The following is a 24,333-nucleotide window of genomic DNA, read 5'->3' on the forward strand; positions in this document are numbered from 1 at the left end:
GGGAGGAGAAAGTTGCGTTGGAAGCTCATATCGGATTTTTTTGCCCTTGGGAGGAACCGGAGGCAGGGCAGGGTCCTGCGGGCAGGGCAGGGCACTGCGGGCAGCCACGGTGCGGGAGGCACCTGGGAAGGGATCCCACGCCATTCCCAGAGGGATTGCGGGCAGGCAGAGAACAGTGAGGAGACATGGGGAAAGGGAGGGGGCCGGGAAATGCTGCGGGGGAGGGCGGGGGGCAGGCGGGCACGGAAGGGCCGTGACACAGGGATGGGACCGCGACACGGGGGGAGGCCGAGACACGAGGGTAGATCGTGCCACGGCGGAGACACATCACGACACTTTCTTCCTCCGTGTTTTCCCTCCGGGCCCGGCGGGCAGCACCTTCCTCGTACGTGCTCCAAGGGAGGCAGCCCCGCGGGCGGGGCCGCGCCGGGGCGGTCCCTGCCAGGGGCGGTCGCTGCTGGGGAAGCGCAGGGTGGCGGTGGCAGGTCCTGCACAGCCCCGCTCCGCTCGGGGGGCTCCGGCTCTGCCCCGGCACCGCGCCCCCTCCTCTGCACCCGCCCGGGACATCCCCTTTGCACACTCCCCCGTGCCCCCCACGGTCCTCCTTTTGCGCATCCCTCTGTGACCCCCAGGATTCCCCCTCCCTCACCCCTTTGCAGACCCCTCTGTGCCCCTGCGAGTTTTGCCTGTCTTCTGCACACCCCTCTCTCCATACCCGGGGTCCCCCTCCCTTCGCACGCTCCTCTGTGACCGTCGGGGTCCCCCCTTTGCACACCCCTCTGAGACCCAGCCAAGGGGCGGTCCCCGGGACGCTCCCCGGCCACTTTCCTGGAGTGCCCCCTCCGTCCATCCCCGGGATTCCCCCCTTTGCAACCCCCTCTCTCCATCCCCGGGGTCCTCCTTTTGCACCCCCCTCCGTCCATCCCCGGGATTCCCTCTTTGCACCCCCCTCCCTCCATCCCCGGGGTCCCCCGTTTGCCCCCCCGGTGGCGGCCGCCGCTCCCGCCCCACTCGTGGGCGGCCCTTGGCGGGGCCCGTCCCCATCGCGGTCCCCGTCCCGTCCCCTGCCGGGGCGGTGCCAGCGCGGGGCGGAGGCGGAACGCGGCGCCGGAGCCCAGCCCGTGTGTCCGAGTGCCCCCTCCCCGTGTCCCCGCAGCCCCGCCGCGATGTCGCGGCCGCTGTCGGACCAGGAGCGGCGGAAGCAGATCAGCATCCGCGGCATCGTGGGCGCAGAGAGCGTGGCCGAGCTGAAGCGGGGCTTCAACCGGCACCTGCACTTCACCCTGGTCAAGGACCGCAATGTGGCCACCCCACGCGATTACTACTTCGCCCTGGCCCACACCGTGCGGGACCACCTGGTGGGGCGCTGGATCCGCACCCAGCAGTACTACTACGAGAAGGATCCCAAGGTGGGAGCGCTGGGAACTGGGGGGAGCCGCCTCCGGGCAGGGCGGGGTGCCGGGAACCCCCCCGGTGGGTCCTGGCGTGTGGCTGGGGTGGGAACCATGGGAACCCCGTGGATGCGAACCCTCTCTCCGCGCTGGGATAGAGGGGTTGGCGGGGCTCGGTTTTTCACGGGTTTATGGCTGTTCCGGTAACTTTTCCGAGAGGAGGGACTGGACTTTACCAAGCGAGGCCACTGTCCTTTGCTTTGCAAAACAAACAGAGCGCGGCTTGGCCGGCGGCGGGGTGCAGGGCATGGGAACGCCGTTTGTTGTCCCGCGGCGCCGGCGTGGGTGCCGTCTACCAAAACCAACTCCAAAGCCTTCCCGGGGGAATTATTGGAAAGGCTTAAAGGCACCCGAAACCAACCGCAAGCAGGTCTTGTTCCACACGAGCGATGCGGAGCGTGAGAGATCCGGTTTGTGCAGGAGCTGCTGTGCCGCTGCCCGTCCCGCTGCCTTGCTGCGGGCGCTGCCGCGGGGGGATTAAGCCCTAATCCCCCTCCTGACACCTGGATGTCCCTGTCGGCATCAATTTGCTCCCTGCCAACACCTCGCTGGGGCCGTGCCAGCCGCCGTAGCTCAGCACTCCCCCGTGTTGTGCAGGGCTGAGAAAAAGGAGCCCCGTGCAGGGTTTGGGGTTGGGGCTCTCCCGTCCAGCCGAGGTGAGCTGGGCGCTGCCTGCCTGGAGCTCCCAGCTCCGCCGGAGTCAAACCAGTAAATCCCAGTGGATCCTGCCCAGCACACCCTGCCCGTGGCAGGAGCGTTGGAACGAGCCCATCTCTGTGGTCCCTCCCAACCCAAACCATTTCGGGACTCCAGGAATTCTATCCCACCTCCCTTCCCTGCCCGACCCCGCGCAGGTCCTGGGGAAACCTGTCGAGTCAGCGACTTCCCCCAGCCTAAATCCTTCCTTAAAACCTGCCGGTGCTGACGCCGGGCTCGGCTTACACAAGCCGAGTGTCAGCGGCGGTGTCCCCTGCTGCCAGGGGACAGCAGAGGAAGCCCCATGTCCCCTGGGCCCGGCTCGGTTTTCCGGTGGCTTTGCAGCCCGGAGTGACATCAGGAAACGGCGCCTCTTAAAGTTGAACTTAGTGCTGCCACTGGCGTGCGTGGGGTGACCATCCTGGAGCTGTCCCCACCCTGGGACAGGGCCACGGGGCTTGTCCAGGTGAAACAGCCTCTTCCCGGCCTGGGAGAGAGCAGGGGAGCAGGGCAGAGGCTGCAGGGTTACCCAGGAAGGATGAAATTGCTGGTGCAAACCACCCTGCTCTGTTGAGAGCTGGGTTTTTTTCCTGTTTGTTTTTGAGATATCACCCAACAGCAGCTTCTGGAGTCCAGGGGAGCCTCCTCCAGCCCCGGGGAAGGTGACCACGGGGTGGTTTTCTCTTCCAGAGGATTTATTACCTCTCCCTGGAGTTCTACATGGGGCGGACACTGCAGAACACGATGATTAACCTGGGGCTGCAGAATGCCTGTGACGAGGCCGTCTACCAGGTGAGCATCCCACGAGGGGTGAGGACTGGCCTGGGGGGGGATCCACAGTTTCCATCTCCTGGGAATGTCAATGTTTTACTGCACTGGCTGCAAGCTGCTCCCTGAGCCACAGGGGATGACTTAGGGAATAAAAGCTGCTCCAGAAAGGCCTGGAGCTGCCCAGCCTGGATGCTGTGTTCTGGGGAATTTAGCAGGATCCTGTGTCCTGGAAGGAAACTGGTGGTTCTGTGGATGAGGCTGTTCATATCCACGATCAGTGGCAGGGAGGAATAAAACCTTGAATTAAGCCCAGCTGGGTGCTGGCACCAGGTGGCACTGGGGTTATCGAAGGGTTTTGGGTGGCTCCTTTTGTCCCCACCCTGTCACCTCTTGTGTTCAGCGTCATCAGATGTGGCCAGGGTGGTTGCACAAGAGCAGGAACAGCTTTTGTGCAAACACTTCATAGGAAAGGAACTTATTTTTTGGGTGGGGGGTTAAATTTTTTATTCCCACTTGCTGTGACCAGTGGATGAAAGGTCTCCACCTGAGCTCCCCAAGGAGTTTTGCATAGGCAAAAACACTTCCTCCTACAGCATCCTGGGCTGGGAAATTCAAATTTCCCTGGAAAAGGGGTGTAGATGCCTGCAGTTGGGAGGAAGAGCACCTGGGTGGCTGCTCCAGAGGATGGAGGTGCTGAGGGAGCAGGAACACGGCATTTGGATCCTGTCCCAGGGGATTGGGGTGCTGGGGGTGCAGGAATATTCCACCTGGGTGGCTGCCTCAAGGGACAGGGGTGCTGGGGGAACAGGAACCTGGTGCCTGCCCCTGCAGGACTGCAGCCATGGAGAGAGGGAGCAGGCCTGGGAATAAGCTCTTAGAGCCCTTGGAAGTGTCTGGAACCCCAAGGGAAGCACCCTGGTTACAGTTTGGTGCCCCCCACCCCCAGATCTTGCCCATGGCGAGGTCAAGGGTGTGAATATCCCTTGTAAAGCCTGGGAGGGTGACTTTGAACAGAGGAGATGGCCCCTGCCATGACACAGAGGCACAGCTGAGGGGGAGAGCAGCTGCTGTGGGTTCAAATCACAGCGTCCCACCTGAAGAGGTGGGTCCTGTGGAATTGGGTGCCTTTCCAGCCCTCCTGGAGCCCACCTGCAAGGGAGTGTGTGCCAACAATGCCTCCCCTCTGTGGGGCTGGGCACCCTGACAGTCTCCAGCCCCTCTCCTTTTCCTCATCTGTAGCTCGGGCTGGACATGGAAGAGCTGGAGGAAATCGAGGAGGATGCTGGGCTGGGCAACGGGGGTCTGGGCAGGCTGGCAGGTGAGTGAGCCCCCCAGGGGGTGGGCACATCCCCGAGGGCTTTACACCCACTGTGGGAAGTACCTAATCCTGAGGTTATTATCCTCAGGTTATTATCCTCAGGTTATTATCCTGAGGCTTATTATCCTGAGGTGTTATTGCTCCAGCCTTTCCAGCACACAGCAAGGTGCTGGGTGGCTGCTGGTCCCAGCTTCTGTCCCTGTGGGGCTTGTGGCTGTCCCAGGGAGAAGGATCCATGTCCCAGGGCTCCAGGGAGGGCCCAGCTCACTGCTCTCCTCTCTCCTGGGCAGCCTGCTTCCTGGACTCCATGGCCACGCTGGGGCTGGCAGCCTACGGCTACGGCATCCGCTACGAGTACGGCATCTTCAACCAGAAGATCCGCGATGGGTGGCAGGTAGGGATGGAGATGTGTGGTCCCCACTGTCCCCTGGCACAGCTGGAACCCCACCTTCACCTCCTCCCCCTCAGATTGGGGTGTACAGACACTTCCCCTCAGCTCGGAGGCTGCTGCTGCTGTGATATTTAAAATCTAGCAGATATTTTTGTGAACAAATCTAACTTCTTAAAGCAGTGCAAGCTCACAGCATCCATCCCCTGTCCCCGTCCTCAGCATGCCCTGCTCAGGGCCACCCCATGAGCTGTTCCGTGGCTGCCTGGAGCAGGTGAGGATGGAGCAGGGCTGGAAGAGGCTGGTTTGGAAATGCAACATTAGCAGTGCACTAAGAGAAACCTTGGGTTTGTCCCCATCCTCATGGAAGGCACAGACACCCCAGAGTTCAGGGTGGTGCCTCCAGGCTCACCCTGCGGTGCCAAAATCCAGGTTTAGGGCAGACAGAGCACCCTCCCCTTTGCCACGAGAGCTTTTCCCAGCCCTCCTGCTCCACCATCCTGCATGTGGGGAGATCCCCGGGGCTGGGTGACCCTGTCACTGCTCTGGGCCCCTCTGGCAGGTGGAAGAAGCCGATGACTGGCTCCGGCACGGGAACCCCTGGGAGAAGGCCCGGCCCGAGTACATGCTGCCCGTGCACTTCTACGGCCACGTGGAGCACTCTGCCTCTGGGGCCAAGTGGATCGACACCCAGGTAAGGGCTGGCGACAGGAACGTCCCTTGTCCCGTCATTTGGGGGCTTTCCCTGGCTGGCTGCACCCCAGGGGTGAGGCCTGCAGGATCTCTGCCGGGCAGGTTGGGCTGCGATGGGGAAGGCAGTGGTGGGCGAACTGGGGAGGAGATGGACACAGGGATGAGGACAGATTTGGCTGCTCCACATCTGCAGCAAAGATCTCCATCCCTGGAAGTGTCCAAGGCCGGGTTGGATGGAGCTTGGAGGAATTTGGTGTAGGGAGAGGTGTCCCTGCCCATGCCAGGGGGTTGGAATGAGATGGGCTTTAAGGTCCCTCCCAACCCAAGCCATTCTGGGCTTCTATGAAATACCAAAAGCAGCTCCAGCAGATCTGTTTACTATGTGCAGCTCTAAATTAAACCTTAATTAAGCTGCTCCTGACCTTTACAAGCCCCTCTCTGTGCCCTGAGCACTTCTGGCAAACGCCAGCCAGCAGTCAGAGCCAGAGGTTGGGATACCAAGGACATCCCACCCATGCAACCCCGTGCAGGGACCCCACCCTGAGCTCAGCCCTGAGCAGGAGGCTCTGTGGGATGGGAGGGCTCCAGGGGGAGCAGGGGGGGATGGCAGCTCAATTCCAGCTGCCCTGGGGATGTCACAGGTGGTGCTGGCACTGCCCTACGACACGCCCGTGCCCGGCTACATGAACAACACCGTCAACACCATGCGCCTGTGGTCAGCCCGCGCCCCCAACGACTTCAACCTGCGTGACTGTGAGTGGGGCTGGGCGGGCTGGGGGGAGCTGGGGGGGCCCCACGCCCGCCTCACCCCTCTGCTCCTCCCCAGTCAACGTCGGGGACTACATCCAGGCCGTGCTGGACAGGAACCTGGCGGAGAACATCTCCCGGGTGCTCTACCCCAACGACAACGTGAGTCGTGGTGATTGAGGGAGCCGCTGCTTCAGGGGTGGATAAAGAGTGCCCGGTGGGAGGGGGAAGGGGAGCAGCCTCTCACTCCAGGATGCTGCAGAGATGTTTTTAGTTGTGTTTCAAGCTGCCTGTAGTGCTTGGATGAGAGTTGCTGCCTCTCACCAGGATGAGTCTGTTCCCCTGAGCTTTGCCTGGAGCGAGGGGGGATGAGCAGGCCCTGCTGCAGAAAAGTTCTTTGAGTCTCAGAATGTAACGTGAAGACAAACTGCTGAACGCTGCTGGTGTTACCCTGGTGGCCCTTTGCAACCCTGGGACCAGAGGTTGTGCCTCAAATTGCCCTTTGCACCCCAGCCCTCTTGCTCTGGGAGTTCTTGCCAGAGGTGGAAGAGGTGGAGTTCTTGCCAAGCTGGCACAGAGGTGTTGTGGGACGCACAACCCTTCCCTAGCCACAAACCAAGCTGTGGAGCAGGAGGGGAAAAAAAAAAAAAAAAAAAAAAAAAAGGAAGCTCTCCTTGCTCTGCAGCCTGTTTGAGGCAGTTGCTGATGGTGTTTTTCTCATTTAATCCTCCTCCAGCCTTCCCAGCTGGTGAGGAGAGCTGGGGGCACTGCAGCTCCAGCAGTGAGGTTGTCTCCTGCAGCTTTTCCTTTGCAGACCAGCAGCTTGATGTTTTTTGCTGCATTAATTGCAGTTAAATCCTTGTCTTGGAAACAGCTCCTATGGCTTCCCTTCCCATTGTCCTGGTACCTTTCCTTGCAGCCAAAAAGTTCAAACCACTTTTGGTTTGAACAGGTTTTGACAATGCTCAGCTGGGATTTAACCTGTTTGTACCAGCACATCCCCAACCCTTGTGCTGGAATCTGGGAAGCAAGAAAAGCTTGGGATTGCAACTGATGCTGGGGGAAGCATGGAGGGGTCACACCCTGGGAAAGCCTTCCCCTGGGAAGTGCAGTGAATCCTGTGGGAATCCTGCAGTTCCCTGCTCCTCTGCCCACAGTTCTTCGAAGGCAAGGAGCTGAGGCTGAAGCAGGAGTACTTTGTGGTGGCTGCCACCCTCCAGGACATCATCCGCCGCTTCAAAGCGTCCAAATTCGGGAGCACGGACAGCGTCCGCACCGTGTTTGATTCCTTCCCGGACCAGGTACGAGCCAGGGCTGCTCTGACCTCTGCCTTGGAGCTTGTTCCAACACCTCCCAGGTGATGCAGATGTTTGTGGGCCCCCCGTGGTGTTCCCAGTGTCCCCTCTGTGTCCCCACGTGCCACCCTGCTCTCCCAGGTTGCCATCCAGCTCAACGACACACACCCCGCCATGGCCATCCCTGAGCTGATGAGGATTTTTGTGGACATCGAGAAGCTGCCATGGGATAAGGTAGGAACACTCCACCTAGTCTCCTCCACGTGCACCCACCTGCCCATGGTGGAGGAGCCAATTTTGTGGCTGCTGGGAATGACGTGGAGCAGTCAGGCTGGGTTTAGCTGGTCTGGACTGGGAGGAGCTGGCTGGGCTGTGCTGCTGGGAGGACTGTGGGTGGGTTCTGGCACTCTGAGGTGTGACTGAGCGCTGGCTCTTCCCTCCCAGGCCTGGGACATCACCAAAAGGACTTTTGCCTACACCAACCACACGGTGCTTCCCGAGGCCCTGGAGCGCTGGCCCGTGGACCTGGTGGAGAAGCTGCTCCCCAGGCACCTGCAGATCATCTACGAGATCAACCAGAGACACCTGGATGTGAGTGCCTGGGAGCCTGCTCCAGAGAGGGGACAGGGATGTACCGTCAGGATGAGGGGCATGGACAAACTGAGGGTGTTTGGTGTGTGGCTGGGGGATTCCAGCTGCTGTTTTGGGAAGTGGATGTGTAGGGAAGCCCTTTCCCACCAGCACATTGCCATCCTGCAGTTAGTGACTCTTGAGAGGCTTCACCCGTTGCTTGAGGGACTGGACTTGAGAGCCAGCATTTCTTTGCTTCCTAAATGCTGAATTCATCCTGGGAAGGATGATGCTGGGAGTGCAGAAGAGATCATGGTTTGGTCTGGCAGTACAAGGATTTTTCCAAAATGGCCTCACTGGCCAAGTGTGTGTCCCCAAACCCTCTGTGTGGCAGCTTGTGGGGTCCTTCTATCCAGAGCCATCCGTGCTGGGAAAGGGCACCCTGTGGAGGGAGTTTGCAGCACCACAACAGAGTAAAAGCCACCGCCCTGGCTGCTGTCAAATGCACTGGGGACATCTGGCCCTTCCTCGTAAGCCATGGGGTGGGACATCCCTCAGTGCCACCACCTCTCCTCACCACCTCTCTGGCTCCACCGGCAGCACATCGCGGCCCTGTTCCCTAACGACGTGGACCGGCTGCGGAGGATGTCCCTGATCGAGGAGGGGGACACCAAGAGGATCAACATGGCCCATCTCTGCATCGTGGGCTCCCACGCCGTCAACGGCGTGGCCAAGATCCACTCCGAGATCGTCAAGACTCAAGTGTGAGCGAGGGCAGGGAGGCGGTGGCGGGTCACCCTCGCCTGGGGAGGGGTGGTGGTGCCAGCAGGGCGAGGCTGGAGCTGGAGCTGTGCCATCCCGGCCCTCGCAGATTCGAGGACTTTGCGGCGCTGGAGCCGGAGAAGTTCCAGAACAAGACCAACGGGATCACACCGCGGCGCTGGCTCCTGCTCTGCAACCCGGGGCTGGCGGAGCTCATCGCAGAGGTACCGGCGCAGGGGAAGTGTGCCAGGGCACTGCCCCTGCCCCGCTGGGCCCAGGGTGCCGGGACAGCCTCAGCCATCTGCATCTGCTGGGTGGTTGTGGAGTTGAGGGTCAAGGGAGGGGATTCTGCCCCTCTGCTCCGCTCAGGTGAGACCTCACCTGCAGAGCTGCCTTCAGCCCTGGGGTTTCCGACATCGGGGGGATGTGGAGCTGCTGGAGAGTCCAGACGAGACCGTGGAGGTGCTCCAATGGCTGGAGCGCCTCTGCTCTGGAGCCAGGCTAGGACTGTTCAGCCTGGGGAAGGCTCCAGGAAAAGCTCAGAGCCCCTTCCAAGTGCCTGAAGAGGCTCCAGGAGAGCTGGAGAGGAACTTTGGACAGGAGAAGGAGGAATGGATGTAAACTGACAGAGGACAGAGTTAGATGGGATATTGGGAAAAAAATCTTCCCTGTGAAGGTGGTGAGGCCCTGGCACAGGGTGCCCAGAGAAGCTGTGGCTGCCCCTCGATCCCTTGAAGTGTTCCAGGCCAGGTTGGACAGGGCTTGGAGCAGTCAGGTCTTATGGAAGGTGTCTCAGCCCACAGCAGGGGGATGGTGTTCCAGATCTCTTCCATCCCAAACCATCCCACCATCAGCATTGTGCCCTTGCTCCTGTTGCAGAAAATCGGGGAAGACTACGTGCGGGACCTGAGCCAGCTGACCAAGCTGCACGAGTTTGTGGACGACGACCTCTTCATCCGGGAGGTGGCCAAAGTGAAGCAGGTGAGGGGCACGGGCAGGGGGAGCAGAGAGCGGGGGCTGATGGCGCCTGGGGGCTGACGTGCTCCCTGCCCTGGCCCAGGAGAACAAGGTGAAGTTCGCGCTGTACCTGGAGAAGGAGTACAAGGTGAAGATCAACCCTTCCTCCATGTTCGACGTGCACGTGAAGAGGATCCACGAGTACAAGCGGCAGCTGATGAACTGCCTGCACATCATCACCATGTACAACCGTAAGCCACCACGCCCCGAGGGGACAGGGGGCCCCAGGGCTGCACCAGCACCCCTGTGCCCCATTTCCCACAGTAACGCTGCTGTTCTCTGCAGGAATCAGGAGGGATCCTGCAAAGCTGTTTGTGCCAAGGACAGTGATCATTGGAGGAAAGGTAAGTTGGGTCAGGAGTTCTGGAGATTTTGGAGGAAGTCCTTGGGAGTGTCCTGGGAGATGTGGGTGTCTCATGGGGCCACATCTCTGCAACTCCCTGACAGGAGGGTGCAGCTGGCAGGGGTCGGTCTCTTCTCCCAGGGAACAAAGGACATGACAGAAGAAATGGCCTCAAGCTGCGCCAAGGGAGGTTTAGATGGGATATTGAGAAAAATTTCTTCATCAAAATGATGGTTGGGCATTAGAAGAGCTACTCAGGCCAGTGGTGGAGTCCTCATTCCTGGAGGAACTTAAAAGCCACGTGGATGTGGCACTTGGGGACATGGGTCAGTGGTGACCTTGGCAGTGCAGGGGGAACAGTTGGATTGGATGATCTTAGAGGGCTTTTCCAACTTAAACAATTCCATGATTCCATGGTGTTGCGTCCATGAAGTTGTCCAAGAAGCACTGGAGTAGCACTGGTGCTTCAACCCAAGCAGGTTTGGGCAGGGCTTGGACAACCATCTGATGTTTGTGGTCATGGAAGCCCCCAAAAATGTGGTGTAACACATGTTGGATAAGGTGATGGGAGCAGGGATGAACAGGTTATTCCCTGGACACATTGGAGCCCCTGGCACCAGCCCTCCTGGCTCACCTGTGGCTTTTCTCCCAGGCTGCCCCGGGATACCACATGGCTAAAATGATCATCAAGCTCATTAACGCCGTGGCTCAGGTGGTGAACAACGACCCCATGGTGGGCAGCAAGCTGAAGGTCATCTTCCTGGAGAACTACAGGGTGTCCCTGGCAGAGAAAGGTACCCTGGGTGGGACACGCTGTGGGGAGGGGGTGTCCCTCCATCCCATGGCTCCCACCATGGTCCTTCAGCAGGAAACAAACCCAAGCTGGTCAGCACGAGCCCCTCGTGTCCGTGTGTTTTGTTGGCAGTGATCCCTGCGACCGACCTGTCGGAGCAGATCTCCACAGCGGGCACCGAGGCCTCGGGGACGGGCAACATGAAGTTCATGCTGAACGGGGCTCTGACCATCGGCACCATGGATGGAGCCAACGTGGAGATGGCCGAGGAGGCTGGAGAGGAAAACCTGTTCATTTTTGGCATGAGAGTGGAGGATGTCACAGAGCTGGACAGGAAAGGGTGAGGGCTGGACATGCCACAGGGCTGCCACCTCAGGTAGCTGGGACAGCACCATTTTACAGCCTCCTTCCCTCCAGGTACAATGCCCAGCTCTACTATGACCAGCTCCCCGAGCTGAAACAGGCTGTTGACCAGATTAAAAGTGGCTTCTTCTCCCCAAAAGAACCCAACCTCTTCAGTGACGTGGTCAACATGCTCTTCCACCACGACAGGTGAGGTCCTAGGGTACCATGCACCCCCTGGGCTGGGTCTCTCCCCTGGCCACATCAGGGACTGGGACCACGTTGGAGATGGATGATGCTCCTCAGGCACGGACTCTCCATGGATGGCCATTGTCCCGTTAATGCCTTTGGGTGAACAGCCCTTCCAGATGATTTCAGGCATCTCAAGGGCTTTCCTGGCCAGAGCACTGCTCAGCTGTGGGCTTTGGGATTGGAGAAATGCTTTCCCTACATTTCCCTCCCGGAGCATCCAGGGTTCTCTACCAACAAGGTTTGGGGAGGGGAAATTTGACCGAGGGCTTTGTGTTGGAGGACGCCTGTCAGAGATGGGATTAGATCGATGTCTTGAGCCATTTTTCGGGTTTCTGGGACCCCGCTGTGTGTGTGGGGTTGGGGTTAGGCCTGGCTCTCTGCTGAGGCAGTTCCCAGACCCCTCAGCCTGGCAGAGCTGTCAATCAATGCTAAGCGAGCCTCTGATTGGCCAGTCTGCCAATCAATCACAGGAGCAGTACTAGCCAGCCTCTGATTGGTCGAGCGGCCAGGAGCCCCGCCTAGGGGCGGGCCCATGAAGGCTAGAGGTATAAAAGGGGCTGAGGGCTTTCTTGAAGCCATTGTCCTGCCCTGACATCTTGGAGTTTCTGCCTCACCCACGCTGGAACCCAGGGGATGGTAGCTGTGAGGTCTTTCTGTACCCTTTCCATCTTTCCTCCTCTCTCCTTCTCTTAATCCTTTCATGAAGCTTTATGAGTAATGTAACACCTTAAGGTTTTAAAGGTTTCCCAGTTAAACAGGCTAAGCAAATTCTAAATCAATGCTTAATACTAAATTAATGCTAAGTAATACTATGATAAGTGGTTTTACATTGATTTCAGTGTTCTATTTACTCTTTTTGCCAAAGTTTCCTTAATTTGCTCTATTTCTGCAAGTAAACTTTTGTGTGATTTTCACCTCTTGAGACTCTCTGGTGGGGAATTCTCCTTTGCACCAAAAAAAAAAGAGAAAAGAAACCTAAAGTTTAACCCCTGGATTTTAGGGTCTGGGGTGTAACAGTGGATCAGGCAGCCTGCATTCCTATTTCTCCTGCACTTTACCCCTCCCTCCTTTGCTGCCACAGGTTTAAAGTCTTTGCAGACTACGAGGCGTACGTCAAGTGCCAGGAGAAGGTCAGCGAGCTGTACCTGGTGAGTGCCAGCGCGGGGCTGGGCAGGGAGCTGGGACACCACATCCCATCCCAGAGAAGGGACCTGCTCAGAGAGGGGGGATCCCTGTCCAGGAGCCAGCCTTAGGCTCGATCCCACCCCTCCCTCCTTGCAGAACTCCAAGGCCTGGACCAAGATGGTGATCAGGAACATCGCAGCGGCCGGCAAGTTCTCCAGCGACCGCACCATCAAGGAGTACGCCCGGGACATCTGGCACGTGGAGCCCTCGGACCTGAAGATCCCGCCGCCCAACGAGCCCCGGGACGCGGGGCAGGACAAGACCCCCAACGGCACGGCGGCGTAGGGGCCGGGGCCGGGGGACGCGAGCGTGCGCGCTGTAAAATTCTCTGCTGTCTGAGTCTCTGTGTTTGCTGCTGCTGCTGCTGGCTTTCCCTAGGGGTGGGCAGACGGGGAGGGGTTTTTATAACGAAGTGTCCCTGTGGAAAGCGAAAGCACGTCGCCCTGTTGCTTGCATTAGGTGCTAAAAATAAAGGAAGTCGGAGTGCGAAGGGGGCTGTTTGCTGAAGTTAGGGCTGGGCTTGCTTCCAGCAATGCTCATGCAGGGAGAGGGCTGGGCAGAGGTGGGGTGGGCAGCACAGCTGGACACAGCTGTCTGGGCCCTCACAGGTGCTGCTGAAGAAGGATAGGGCAGTGCCAGGCCCATGTACTCCCACCAGTGTCCCGTGGGATGCTCCCAGTCATGGCTCTGGTGGCCCAGACCACATCAGTGTCTCCATCCCTTGAGTAACATGCAGCATCCTGGAGGCAGAGGGTGACTTAAAAGTTTCTTAGTAGTTTTTTATTACTTACAGCAGTAAGTTCAGTGCCATGGGGGGGTCCTGGAGTGGATTTGAGGGAGCATGGGATCAGTGCAGGCAGCAACTGGCTTCACTTCATGTTTAAGAAGTCTCTGCAACAAGATGTAATAAATCTTACACTGTGTTACTGACCCTCCTGTACTGCGTCAGAGCCTGATTTGGGATCCCTGCATGCGAGGCTGAGCTGGGCTTGGAGCATCTCTGCACCCAGGGCAAAGAGGAGCTGCTGTCCCCAGAGCCACCTCCTCAAGCCACCCAGGCCGAGGACAGGCTCAGGGCAGTGGGGAGCAATTGCAGTTTAGAAAGTGATGCCAGCAAACACCATAGGGAGGGGAAGGAGCATGGGGCAGGCAGCTCTGAGCTTGCAGCAGGACAGAAAGCTCCAGTGGAAGGGGAGGCCAAGGCTCATCCTGTGCCCCCCCGTTTCTGTGGAGCAGCACTTACTTCACCAGGGCAGGCAGCTCCGGGTTGAAGGAGATAAAGTCGTGGCCCAAGCCCAGCTTTTTGGGGAAGGTAATGAACTTCACCTTGGATTTGTCCTTGTAGGCTTCGCGTGCTGTCTCATAGAGCTGCCACGGGGCGGGAGCGCGGTTACTGCACGAGCAGGGCACCCCAAACCCCTCCTGGTGCGTGGCCATCCCCTCTCCGGCCACTCCAGCCCTCCAGAGCAGGGCTCAAAGCCCGGGTGGCAGTGCCCACCTGGCGTCCCAGCTTCGGAGGCAGGACTCCATCATCTTCTGCGTGCAGGATGAGGAGGGGGCAGCCCAGCACCTTCACGCTGCAGGCAGCAAGCACAGCCCTGAGGACTCTGCCCGGAGCCAACAGACCCCCAGGAGCCTCCCCAATCCCTGTCAAAATTCCCATAGCACCCTGACCCCCAGCACTGCCCCTCAGAGCCATCCTCATGCCCACCGGGGTGATGCCCATCCTGCTTGCCCTGGTATGGCAGCACCAAGCACCCTAATGACCTTAAACCCCAATTATAGCAGGTTTCAAAAGCACCCATAAATCAAACAGATTTGGGGCAAGCTCTGTGTGCTACAAGGAACAGGGGTGCCAAAAAGAGGATGGTGGCTTGTGGACTTTGCTCAATAATCAAACTGATACCCGACATTAGGCAAATAAAAAGTCACTTCTGAAGTATGAGTAAGCTGGGTAAACACAGGAGCGCAGGGATTTCAATGGGGTGACTGACACCTCTCCTCAGCCAGGTGGTCCTGGCATCATTCCCACAGCATTCCCTGGGGTCAGCTCTGCCCTTCCCACCAGGAACTCACTTCTCATCACTGCGGAAGAACATTCCTGCCCGAGCCATGGAGTCCAGGATGAGGTACTCGAAACCCGGGAACTGCCGGTAGATCTGGCAGGGAGAGAGTTTGGGAATAGGATTCAACTGCGATGGGGGAGATGCAGGAAGCTGGGGCTGACACTAGTGGGGGACCCTACAGGCAGAGCCTGTCACCAACTGGGACCCCATGGGCTGAGCCCCCTCCTGTCACTGCTGGGGGACCCCACAGGCAGAGCCCCCAGACCCACCTTGGTGATGGGGATGTTGGCGCCCGCGTCTCGGATGTTGGTGTAGGGAGACTCCAGGACCACGGCATCAACCTGGACCCCTGAGGGCAGAGTGAGGTGGGAGTGGGCATGGCTTTGAGGGGCTGGCCCCGCTGCCAGGCTGCTGCCACACTCCCCTCCCAGGCAGCAGTGGGGCCAAGATGTCCCTCATGCCAGTAGGGAGGATGGGGAGGGCTCATCTCCTCTGCAGCCCCATCCATGGGGACAACCCATCCATGCTGGCCCTTACCTCGCTCCTCCTGCAGTTTCCTCGCTGCGTTGGTGGCAATCCTGTGACAGGAGAGGTGACAGTGAGTGGGAGCACCAAAGGGGGGATGAACAGCCCCCTTCAGATCTCCCCTTGTTGGCTGCGTTTGGCTTTGCAGGGGTCTCTACCAAGGAGCTGCTCCAAGCCCTTGGTCCGTCCCCAGGTGGCACCAGTCTGGCAGCAGTGTCACAGGGCACAGGGTGGGCTCTGGTGTGCCCCCATCCCGCCCCCTGCACCCACCCTGTCCCCAGGGAATGTCCCCAGAAGAGGATGCTGCTGTTCCCACTCCGTGCTTTCGCCCAGTCATAGAGTGCCAGGACATCTGTGGTGAAGCCGCTCTCTGAGGGGTGTCCAGTGGAGTCCCCATAGCCTGTGGGGGACACAGCTCGATGTCACAACCCTGGTGGGGACAGGCCCCAAGAGGGGGAACACCCAGCAAGAGGCAGGGGAACAGCTTTACCTCTGTAGTCGAGAGCCAGGATGTGGAAGTCACCAGCGCCCATCGTCTGTCGGAGCAGCACCGAGTCATGTCCTGGCAGGGGGTGCACCCCAGGACCCCCAGCACGGCCCGTTCCCTCTGCACAGGGTCTCTCTGGGGTCCCCAGAGCCAGTAGGTCCCAGTGTCCCCACCAAGGCCTCCACTTACCTTCAAGAACTGGACACGGTGACTCGCAGCCCTGATGGGGAAAACGGGGTTAGAGCTCGGGGAGACCCCAAGGGCCCCTCCCCTCCAGCACCAGAGCAGCAGAGGAACCAGGGTGACCTTCTCCCAGCAGGGACGAGCTGGTACTGTGGGATGGGTGGATTTTGACTTTTCTCTTTGTTTTACAGGGATTTTCCTTGACTGCTGGGCTCAGAGACCACTCCAGCAGCCCCGGCCCCACTGCACTGCTGGCTGCTGCATCGAGTTTGTTGCTCCTCACCTCGGAGCAGCCCCCCTGCCCTGGTGCTGGCCCTGCAGCAGCAGCTCAGGAGCTCACCTGGTGCCCCCATTGCCGTGCAGGTAGATGATCACGGGGTGAGCATCAGCAAGAGCCTCCTCGTACCAGCGCTGGTCCTTGCCCTGTGCCTCAGCCCCTCTGCTGGCCGGCACCGTGTGCCTGCGGGGACAGCGGGGTCACCCGGGGCTCCACCTGGACACTGCTGTCCCCCACGGGGGGCTGGGGACATTGTGCTCACCAGATGCCCACCGTGACGCCCGGCTCAGTGGTGAGGTACAGGCTGATGGTGTTGTTCACCAGCAGCTCCGGCCGCCGAAAGTCCGCAAAGAAGGGGAAGGCCACTGATGGAGAAATCACAGCCATCACCCAGAATCCTCCTACCCAGCTGCTTTTACACAATTCTCTCCAAATCAGCGGGGTATGTGTTTGAAATGATCAAGGGCCGTGCTGAGGCAGGCGAGCTCAGCCCTCCACTGCCTCTCCTCCCACCCTGATTCCAGCTCCGCTGATGCTGAGCGTGCCCGGGCGTGTTGGGACTGCAGGCTGTAAACAGGGCCGGCAGCAGAGCGTTATTAGAGCTTGCAAAACACGGGGAGAGCTCCCTCCGTGCCTCCTCTGTAAGCCCATGGCACGGCAGGAGCCGGATGAGCGCTGTCCTGGTGCCACCCTGGCACGGTCCCACCCCGTTTTGGGGGGTCTGCAGCAGCCAGCTGAATCCCTGTGGGGGCTCTCCTGCTCGGGACAGCCCCGGGATACTCACGGAAGTTCAGGTAGACAAATTTGGTGAGCACGCTGGGGAAGAGGCGGATGAGGAAGGGCACGGAGACGTAGGTGAGGAGCGGGGCCAGGAGGAGGGTGCGCAGCCATGGCAGCCACGAGCGCTGGGGCCTGCGAGGGAGGCAGTTGTCAGCACATCCCCTCCCATCCCGAGGGATTTGGGGTGCAGCAGAGCAGGGCTCCCCTTCCTAATCCCAGCCCTGAGGGGTGGACAGGGCTTTTTCCTACAAGGGCCTGAGGCTGATCCCAATCCCTCTGGAGTGGGAACTGGATCCCCACACCAGTGTTGTGCTTGGCTTTGGGGGTGCACTCAGGGTGTCGGAGCAGCCCCACGGTGACACAGGGTGACAGGAGCCCTGATTCGGCCCCCCACGCCCTCCCACAGGGTGCCGGGAGGCAGGAAGGGCAGGGAACGTGCCAGGGCCAGGAGCTGCAAGTCAAACCGGCAATAAGGAGACACCGATACTCTGAGGCAACACCCCAAGTCCCAGAGTCACAAACGTGGCCCCAAGCCTGGCATTAAGGCTTCTGCAATACTCCGGGGACAAGGGGGAAGGTGGGGAAGGGCTTGGGAGTGATGTCCTCCAGTGCCACCAGCACCAGCTCCTGCTCAGAAGGCCTGGGGGCCACATCCAGCTGCTCTCTGCAGCAGCCACACACAGCCCCAGCCCCCCAGAGGGAAAGGAGAGCCAGGAGCTGCAGCTTTCCCAGCATCAGCATCCCTCGTGGGCTAATGGTGATGGGGAAAGCAGTCTGGGCATGGGGGATCGAGGGCAGAGGTTTGTGAGGGGAGCCAGGCTCAGCTCAGCCCCTGCCAGCACACGAGCAGGGCCAGCATCGCTCCCGCAGAAAGCACCGGGGCATTCCCTGCCCTGGGAATGCTGCAAGGCCCTAAGGAAGGATTGCACAAGGGCTGATGGCAGCGGTCCCCAGGAACGGGCACCCTTCCTGGGACGGCTGCAAATCCTCCTGAAATCCCAGTTATCCCCCAGGGCCAAGGGGCAGCAACGGAACGGGTCAGGAATGCCCTGGAGAGGCCGCAGGGAATTGGCAGGAGCTGCTCTCGGTCCGCACCCAGCGCTCAAGCGCCGCTCACTCAGCCCGGCCCTTGCACAACACCTGCCGCAGGTGAGCACGGCACCTCCGACAGCTGGCGCGGTGGCCAAAGGGGACAGCGGGGCGACAAGGGACAGCGCAGCACCGGGGCACGGTGGCCAAAGGGGACAGCGGGGCGACAAGGGACAGCGCAGCACCGGGGCGCGGTGGCCAAAGGAGACAGCAGGGGGACAAGGGACAGCGCGGCACCGGGGCGCGGGGGACACAGCCACAGGACAGGGTCGTGGCCACGGCAGGGTGACATAGGGACGTGGCCACTGCGCGGGTCACGGCGGTGGCAGGGTGACATGGGGACACGGCCACAGTATGGAGTCACCGCCATGGCAAGATGATCCGGGGACAGCGCCACAGGATGGGCTGGCGCCAGGGACAGGGTGGCACGGCCATGGCACCGGGGACAGACACGGGGTCACGGCCCCAGCAGAGTGACCAGGCCACGGCGTGGGGACACAGGAGCACGGGGTGACAGCCCCAGCACGGCCACGGCACGGGGGAGAGCGCATGAGACGCGACAGGGGACACGGCCGGGGGGGAGCACGGCGATGTCCCCGCGGCGATGTCCCCGCAGCGATGTCCCCGCGGTGGCGGGTACTCACCGCCCCTGGTGGACCGCGCCGGGCCTGCCCGCCGCCCGGCCAATGTCGCCGCTGCCGCCGCTGTCGCCGCTGTCGCCGTCCCCGCCGCGACGCCGCATCGCTGTGCGCCCGACAGCGCCGACAGGCCACGCCCACCCTGGGGACACGCCCACGTCACGGGGACACTCCGGTGACACCGGCCACGCCCACGCCACCAGGCCACGCCCAGGCACGGCCCCTCTCGCTGTCACCAGGCCACGCCCCCGACCACGCCCATCCGCGCCTCGGGGACAGGGACAGGGCCACCCCCGGTGTCACCGCCCGCGCCAGGGGCTGCAGCCTCTGTCCCCCAGAGCCGGTGGGACCCAGGGGGGCTCTGGCAGGGCTGCACCCCCTTGTCCCCAAGGGCTGGCCGCCTCTAGAGGGATGCCATCAGGGTGGCAGTCCCCTGTCCCCCAGGGGCCTCATGAGATCTGTAGCCCTCTGTCTCCCAGGGATGGGCAGGTTTATGGGAAGCCCAAAAAATCTGCGGTCCCCCCGTTCTCCAGGGAGCCCAGAAGATCTGCAGCCCCCTGTGACCCAAGGCTGGGTGGGTTCAGAGGGGACCCTAGAAAATCTGCGGTCCCCTGTCCCCCAGGAGAGACCAGGGGGAGCATGGGCCAGCAATAAGGACACACCAGGGAAAACAGCCTTGCCAAGGAGCACAGAGGGAAAGCTGCCGGGTTAAAAAAATAAAACTCATTTTAAAAGTGATTTAACACTAAACCTGGTGCCCCTAGGACTGAGCAGGAAGGGTGGAAAGGTGCTGCTGCCTCTCCTCCCACCTGCAGCTCTGTCAGCATGAGTCAGCTGGGCCTTCCCAGGACAGAACTTCCCACCGGGAAAGGAAGATCCCTGTTTCAGCAGAATTCCCTGGGAAGGCCTGCCAGGCGCAGGAGGATGTGCTGCTGGAAGGCAGCCACGGCTGGGTGTCCCTTGCGTCACCTCACCTGTCCCACAGCAGGGACTCCCACGGGTCAGCTGTGGGTGGGCTGGGGACAAACCTCTTCCCAGAGGAGCAGCCACCCAGGCTGGCACCTGGAGCTGCTTTTATCCATCTGCCCTCCAAAGTAACACCTGGGCTGCTTTTCCTGAGTTGGAATCGTGGAATTCCGGAATGGTTTGGGTTAAAGGGGCCTTGAAAATCATCCCATCCCATCGTCAGGGACATGTGCAGGGACACCTTCCACTAGTCCAGGCTGCTCCAAGCCCTGTCCAGCCTGGCCTTGGACACTTCCAGGGATCCAGGGGCAGCCACAGCTCCTCTGGGCATCCTGTGCCAGGGCCTGCCCACCCTCCCAGGGAACAATTCTTTCCCAATATCTTATCTAATCCTACTTCACCAGCAAAATGCAAATCCCAAGACAAACAGGTCCAGTCAAACCGGGGCTGTGGGCCGGTGTCTTTGTGATCCTCATCAGCAGCTGTTGCAATAAGGTGGCACAAGCCAGCCCCGAGCTGCTCTTCCCATGCCTCAGGGGCAGCACAGGGGGGGAAATGACCAACAGACCCAGCTGGTTTCACAGGCAGGAGCTTTTCCTTCCACCTCCAAATTTCCCCCACTCCCACTGAGTGCTGGGGCTGCGGCTTGGCAGTGAATTCTCATGGAGATGAACGGGAGAGGGGATCCCCAGCAACTCCAGGGATGGGCAAGGTGCCAGAGGGGCCTGGAGCTCCTGAGGGCTGGCAGGGGCTGGCACGGAGCTGGGGAAGTGCAGAGTGCCCACCAGCACGGAGCAACCACACAAATATTTCTTGCCACAGAGCCGGCACAGCAAACGCGGCAAACACGAGGGTTCCCTGGGCTGGAGGGAAAATCCTCCAAGGGAATGGGCAGGATCAGGCCGGAGAGGCGGCGCTGGGAGTGCGGAGGGAGCCGGACGGGGGATGGCAGCAGCGAGCCGCGGCCGAGGAGCGGCGGTGCCGCTGCGGCTGAGCGGGGCTCGCCTTTGTTCGGTGCAAAAAATAGCAAAGTTTGGGCTTAGGTCATTCCAAACTTCTACCGGCACCAGCTGGGAGATGGGGAGGTTCCTTCCAGCTGTTGGTTTTTTTTTTTTTCCTACAGCGTCTTTTCCATTTTCCCTTTGTTTATGTTTTGTTGATGATTTCATGGCGCTTTTTTTTTTCCTTTTTTTTCCCTTTTTTTTTTCCTTTTTTTTTTTTCCGATTTTTTGTTTTGTTTTGTTTTTGCTATTTTATGGCCCTCTTCCCCCTGTCCTGGCCGGGGTGAGGGGTTCCCGTGCCCACCACGGCACAGCTGGAAAGACCCCAGGAATGCAGGAGCAGCTCCCAGCTCCCCCCAGCCCGCTCCCCGTGCGGCAGCCGGACTTTCCCTCTCCCCAGAACAAAGCACCCCATTGTTCAGGGAAAATGGGAAGGAAAGCGTGACGGAGCAGCCAGAGCCAAGGCGGGAGGGTGTTTCTGCAGGAGCCGGGCACCCACGGCCTCGCACAGGGGTCACCCCCTGCCTGCGCAGCCGCTGCCCCCGATTTTGGGTGGCTCTGTGCCAGCCCCGAGCCCGCCGCGGATCCATCGGCGGCTGATGTCCGGCAATCCCGGTGTTTCCCACGTGTCCCGATTTTTGTGACAGCGTGGGTTGGTTGAGCCGAGCTTTCCTTCCGCCGAGCTCGCTGCAAATGCCATCCTGGAGCGCAGCTGCTCGCTGGGAAGAGGGCTCCAAAAATAGGCTGGCGGGCCCCGTGTCTGGCACGGCTCCGTGACTCCCTGGAAACACGATTTTCTCCTGTGGGAAAACCAGGGGAAAATGAAATCAGGATGCCTCTGCTGACAGCTGGTCCTAAAAATGAGTCAGGAATTTGCGGTGGGATGATTACCAGCGCTGCTGAGGCGGGGGCTGCGCATCCCTGTGGGATGGGGACACGGGGACACGGAGCGTGCTGCCTGTCCCCATCGCCCACCCCAGGCACGCGTGTGACCAGCGGCTTTGTCGGGGGACAGGGGGGGATTTTTCGGGGCTGTCGCTTGGATTAGCGAGGCACCGGCGAGGAGGAGGAGGGTGAGGGGGATAAAGGTCCTGGCACTCGCCGGGCTCGCAACAGAACAAAGCACCAGATGGTTCCAACTTCAGCATAATGCGCGGAGAAAAAGTGTTTGAACCGGGGATGGAAAAGCAAATGGGGAAAGAGAGGGAGAAAGGAAAGAAAGAAAGGAAAACCCTCAGCAAGTGTCAGAGCAGAAGAAAGCGGCGGAGAAAAATGGCAAATGTTAAAAACCGAGACAAAAAGCCCTTGGCCAGCACAAAGCCACGGCTGCTGACATCTGTCCGGCAAAACCTCTCGCCAAGGGCCCCTTCTCTTTGGAGTCACCCTGCCTTGCTTCTGTCACCGCAGGGACACGGCCACAGCCCCGGGCAAGGCTTTGCTGGCTGCTGGGGACACTGTGCCGTGTCCCACAGCCACAGCGCTGCCCCTGGGCCAGGCGGCAGTGACGTGCCAGGTAACGCGCAGCAGAGCTACCTCTAAATATTTTATTACAATATTTTATTACAATACTTTTGAAGCTCTTTACGCCGTTACCTCACATGTCCCAGATGTCCTTGTGTGGTGTGGCAAACCCACCCGTGGCTCTGCTGTGGGGTTTTAAGCCCAGTTTACGATCTGAGCGAGGTTTGTGCAACTCCCTGTGTGAGGCTTTTGTGTTCCCCTCGCTCCTCCCCAGGAAATTTCTTGAACGCGCAGACCAGAGCCGCCTTGAAAAAGGGAAGGCTAAAATGTCATCTCGCCCCTGGCCTTTTCACCAAAAACAACCCAGCAATTGCTCGAGAGCGGATTGCAGCGTGGGTGGAAGCCCTTATTAGCCATCAGAGAATCCACAAGCCCCAGGGACCGCCGGCTTCCCGCGGCTGAGCAGGAGCGTGGGCGGGCGGTGGCTCCGGCTTCCAGGCGGGACTGCCGAGCTTTCAGTGAGGGTTGGGGTTCTGCTGGTGCCTGTGGCTCGTGTGTCCCCGCCCCAGGGCTCCCCTGCGGGCTGGCTCCTGCGGCACAGGGGGGTCCCTGCTTTTGTGACCCCCCAAAGCGAGTGAAGGGCACGGGTGGGACAGTGCAGGGTGACCGCGGGTGCTGGGGTGGGGAAAGGGTGGATGCCAGGGGCACTGCAGCCATCCTGTGTCACGGTGACACAAGGAGACTCGGGATGTTCCCCAGGCCCAGGGATGGCAGGGAGCTCGGGTGCCATGTCCCCAGGGCAGGGGACAGTGGGTGACATGGTACCCTGGAATAGCAGAGAGCCGGGGTGCCATGTCCCCAGGGTGGGGGACAGCGACATTTTGCTGTGACCTTCAGGCGTGGGACAGCCCAGGTGACGTGTCATTGTTTTTTTGGGACAGTGAGGGAGCTGCAGGGCCGTGTCCCCTGGGGTGCAGGACGGTATGGAGCTGGGGTGATGCCACCCCGGGGGACAGGCCAGGGTGATGCCACCTTGGGGTATAGGACAGCAAGGGCTCAGTGGTGTCCACTTGGCTTGGGGGACGATGAGGACCAAGGTGTTGTCACCCTGGGGGACAGGATGCTGGGGAGCTGGGGTGATGCCACCCTGGGGTGCAGCACAGTGGGCAGTTGGGGTGATGGCATCTGGGGGACAGGACGGTGAGGAGGTGATGGCACCCTGGAGGGCAGGGCAGGGCGCCAGGGTGATGTCCCCGCGGGGTGCAGAATGATGGGAACTCAGGTGATGTCACCCTGGGGGACGGGACAGTTGGGAGCTGGAGTGATGCCACCTTGAGGCGTGCGATGACAGGAACTGTGATGGTGCCACTTGGGGGGATGGGACATTGAAGAGCTGGGTGATGCCACCCTGAGGTGGGGCCCATGGTGGTGCCACCCTGGGGGACAGGACAGGAGGGCGCTGGGCTGATGCCACCCGGGGGTGCAGAACAGTAGGGAGATGTGATGATGTCCCCTGGGATGCAGGAGGATGGGAACCGAGATGATGCCACCCTGGGGACCGGGACATTGGGGACCGAGGGTTACACTGTCCTGAGGTGCAGGACAGAGGGCAGCTGGGGTGATGCCACCCTGGGGGGACATAACAGCGGGAAGCTGGGGCGATGCCACGCGGGTACAGAACAGCGGGGACACACCGGTGCCCCGGGGGTGCGGGACATCCCCGCACACCCTCGTAGCCGCCCGCCGTGCCGGGGGGCGTTCCCGGGCGGTGCCGCACAAAGGCCGCCGGTCCCCCCGCCCCGGGGCAGTCCCGCGCTGCCGGGGCCGCCCCCGAGCCTCGGCCCAATAAACGCGGCCCTATTTGAACGCGGCGCCTCCCCCGGCCCCGCAACGCTCCGAGCGCTCCGCCAGCCCCGCCGCGCCCGCGGGCACCGGCAGCCGGTGAGGCCGGGACGGGCGCGGGGGCGGCTGCGGGAAGGGGCGGTGGGAAGGGGCAGGGGCATCGCCGAGCCCCGGGCGCGGGGGAAGCGCTGCCCGGCCCGGTCCCTCCTCCGCGGGCGGTGCCGGGCGCAGCCCGCCCCTTCCCGTCCCTTCCCGGCGGGGCGGCCGCGTGTGCGGGGCGCCGGGACGGGCCGGGGGAAGGGGCGCAGCGGCGAGGTGGGTGCCTGGGGAAGGGGCTCGGGAGGGCGGGGGGGATGCCCGAGGGAAAGGGGGAGGAATGGGACGCTGGAGAGAAG

General features: G+C 60.9%; 3 protein-coding genes across 9 annotated transcripts in view; 2 read left to right on the forward strand and 1 right to left on the reverse strand.

Annotated features, from left to right (window-relative positions):
- Positions 1–39: 39 nt before the first annotated feature.
- On the forward strand, positions 40–13,553 carry PYGL (glycogen phosphorylase L). Its single transcript, XM_063399703.1, has 21 exons — positions 40–175; positions 1,157–1,409; positions 2,838–2,939; positions 4,158–4,236; positions 4,527–4,630; positions 5,187–5,318; positions 5,959–6,070; positions 6,144–6,226; positions 7,222–7,365; positions 7,501–7,593; positions 7,804–7,950; positions 8,530–8,693; positions 8,801–8,915; positions 9,571–9,672; positions 9,752–9,899; positions 9,994–10,052; positions 10,704–10,845; positions 10,977–11,184; positions 11,262–11,396; positions 12,520–12,586; positions 12,720–13,553. The coding sequence occupies exons 2-21, from the start codon at positions 1,167–1,169 to the stop codon at positions 12,906–12,908; spliced, it is 2,568 nt and encodes an 855-aa protein (XP_063255773.1). The 5' UTR covers positions 40–175; positions 1,157–1,166; the 3' UTR covers positions 12,909–13,553.
- Positions 13,382–18,979, reverse strand: ABHD12B (abhydrolase domain containing 12B). The gene is made up of 13 exons (XM_063399714.1): positions 18,675–18,979; positions 16,946–17,073; positions 16,424–16,526; positions 16,225–16,344; positions 15,891–15,921; positions 15,705–15,750; positions 15,485–15,614; positions 15,227–15,267; positions 14,959–15,038; positions 14,700–14,782; positions 14,122–14,200; positions 13,867–13,991; positions 13,382–13,514 (listed from the first exon to the last, which is right to left on the reverse strand). The coding sequence occupies exons 1-13, from the start codon at positions 18,770–18,772 to the stop codon at positions 13,493–13,495; spliced, it is 1,086 nt and encodes a 361-aa protein (XP_063255784.1). The 5' UTR covers positions 18,773–18,979; the 3' UTR covers positions 13,382–13,492.
- Positions 18,980–23,836: 4,857 nt separating this feature from the next.
- Positions 23,837–24,333, forward strand: part of NIN (ninein) — a 61,562-nt gene continuing 61,065 nt past the window's right edge. For 4 of the 7 annotated variants that reach the window (XM_063399716.1, XM_063399719.1, XM_063399720.1 and 1 more), the window contains exon 1: positions 24,069–24,253. The gene's annotated coding sequence lies outside the window, so the exon portion shown is untranslated. Of the gene's footprint in view, positions 24,038–24,066; positions 24,254–24,333 lie in introns of those variants that run through there. The other 3 variants (XM_063399717.1, XM_063399722.1, XM_063399723.1) reach the window with 3 other exon arrangements.

This window comes from Prinia subflava, chromosome 5 (genome assembly GCF_021018805.1).
Source record: "Prinia subflava isolate CZ2003 ecotype Zambia chromosome 5, Cam_Psub_1.2, whole genome shotgun sequence".
Lineage (NCBI taxonomy): Eukaryota > Metazoa > Chordata > Aves > Passeriformes > Cisticolidae > Prinia > Prinia subflava.

Coding starts and splice junctions, on each gene's coding strand:
- PYGL (XM_063399703.1), top strand. CDS start 1,167: ATGTCGCGGCCGCTGTCGGACCAGGAGCGGCGGAAGCAGATCAGCATC. Junction 5,319..5,958: donor CCAAGTGGATCGACACCCAG/GTAAGGGCTGGC, acceptor GGGATGTCACAG/GTGGTGCTGGCACTGCCCTA. Junction 7,594..7,803: donor AGAAGCTGCCATGGGATAAG/GTAGGAACACTC, acceptor CTTCCCTCCCAG/GCCTGGGACATCACCAAAAG.
- ABHD12B (XM_063399714.1), bottom strand. CDS start 18,772: ATGCGGCGTCGCGGCGGGGACGGCGACAGCGGCGACAGCGGCGGCAGC. Junction 15,615..15,704: donor CCTGGCTCTCGACTACAGAG/GTAAAGCTGTTC, acceptor TGTCCCCCACAG/GCTATGGGGACTCCACTGGA. Junction 14,201..14,699: donor TTCTTCCGCAGTGATGAGAA/GTGAGTTCCTGG, acceptor TGCTGCCTGCAG/CGTGAAGGTGCTGGGCTGCC.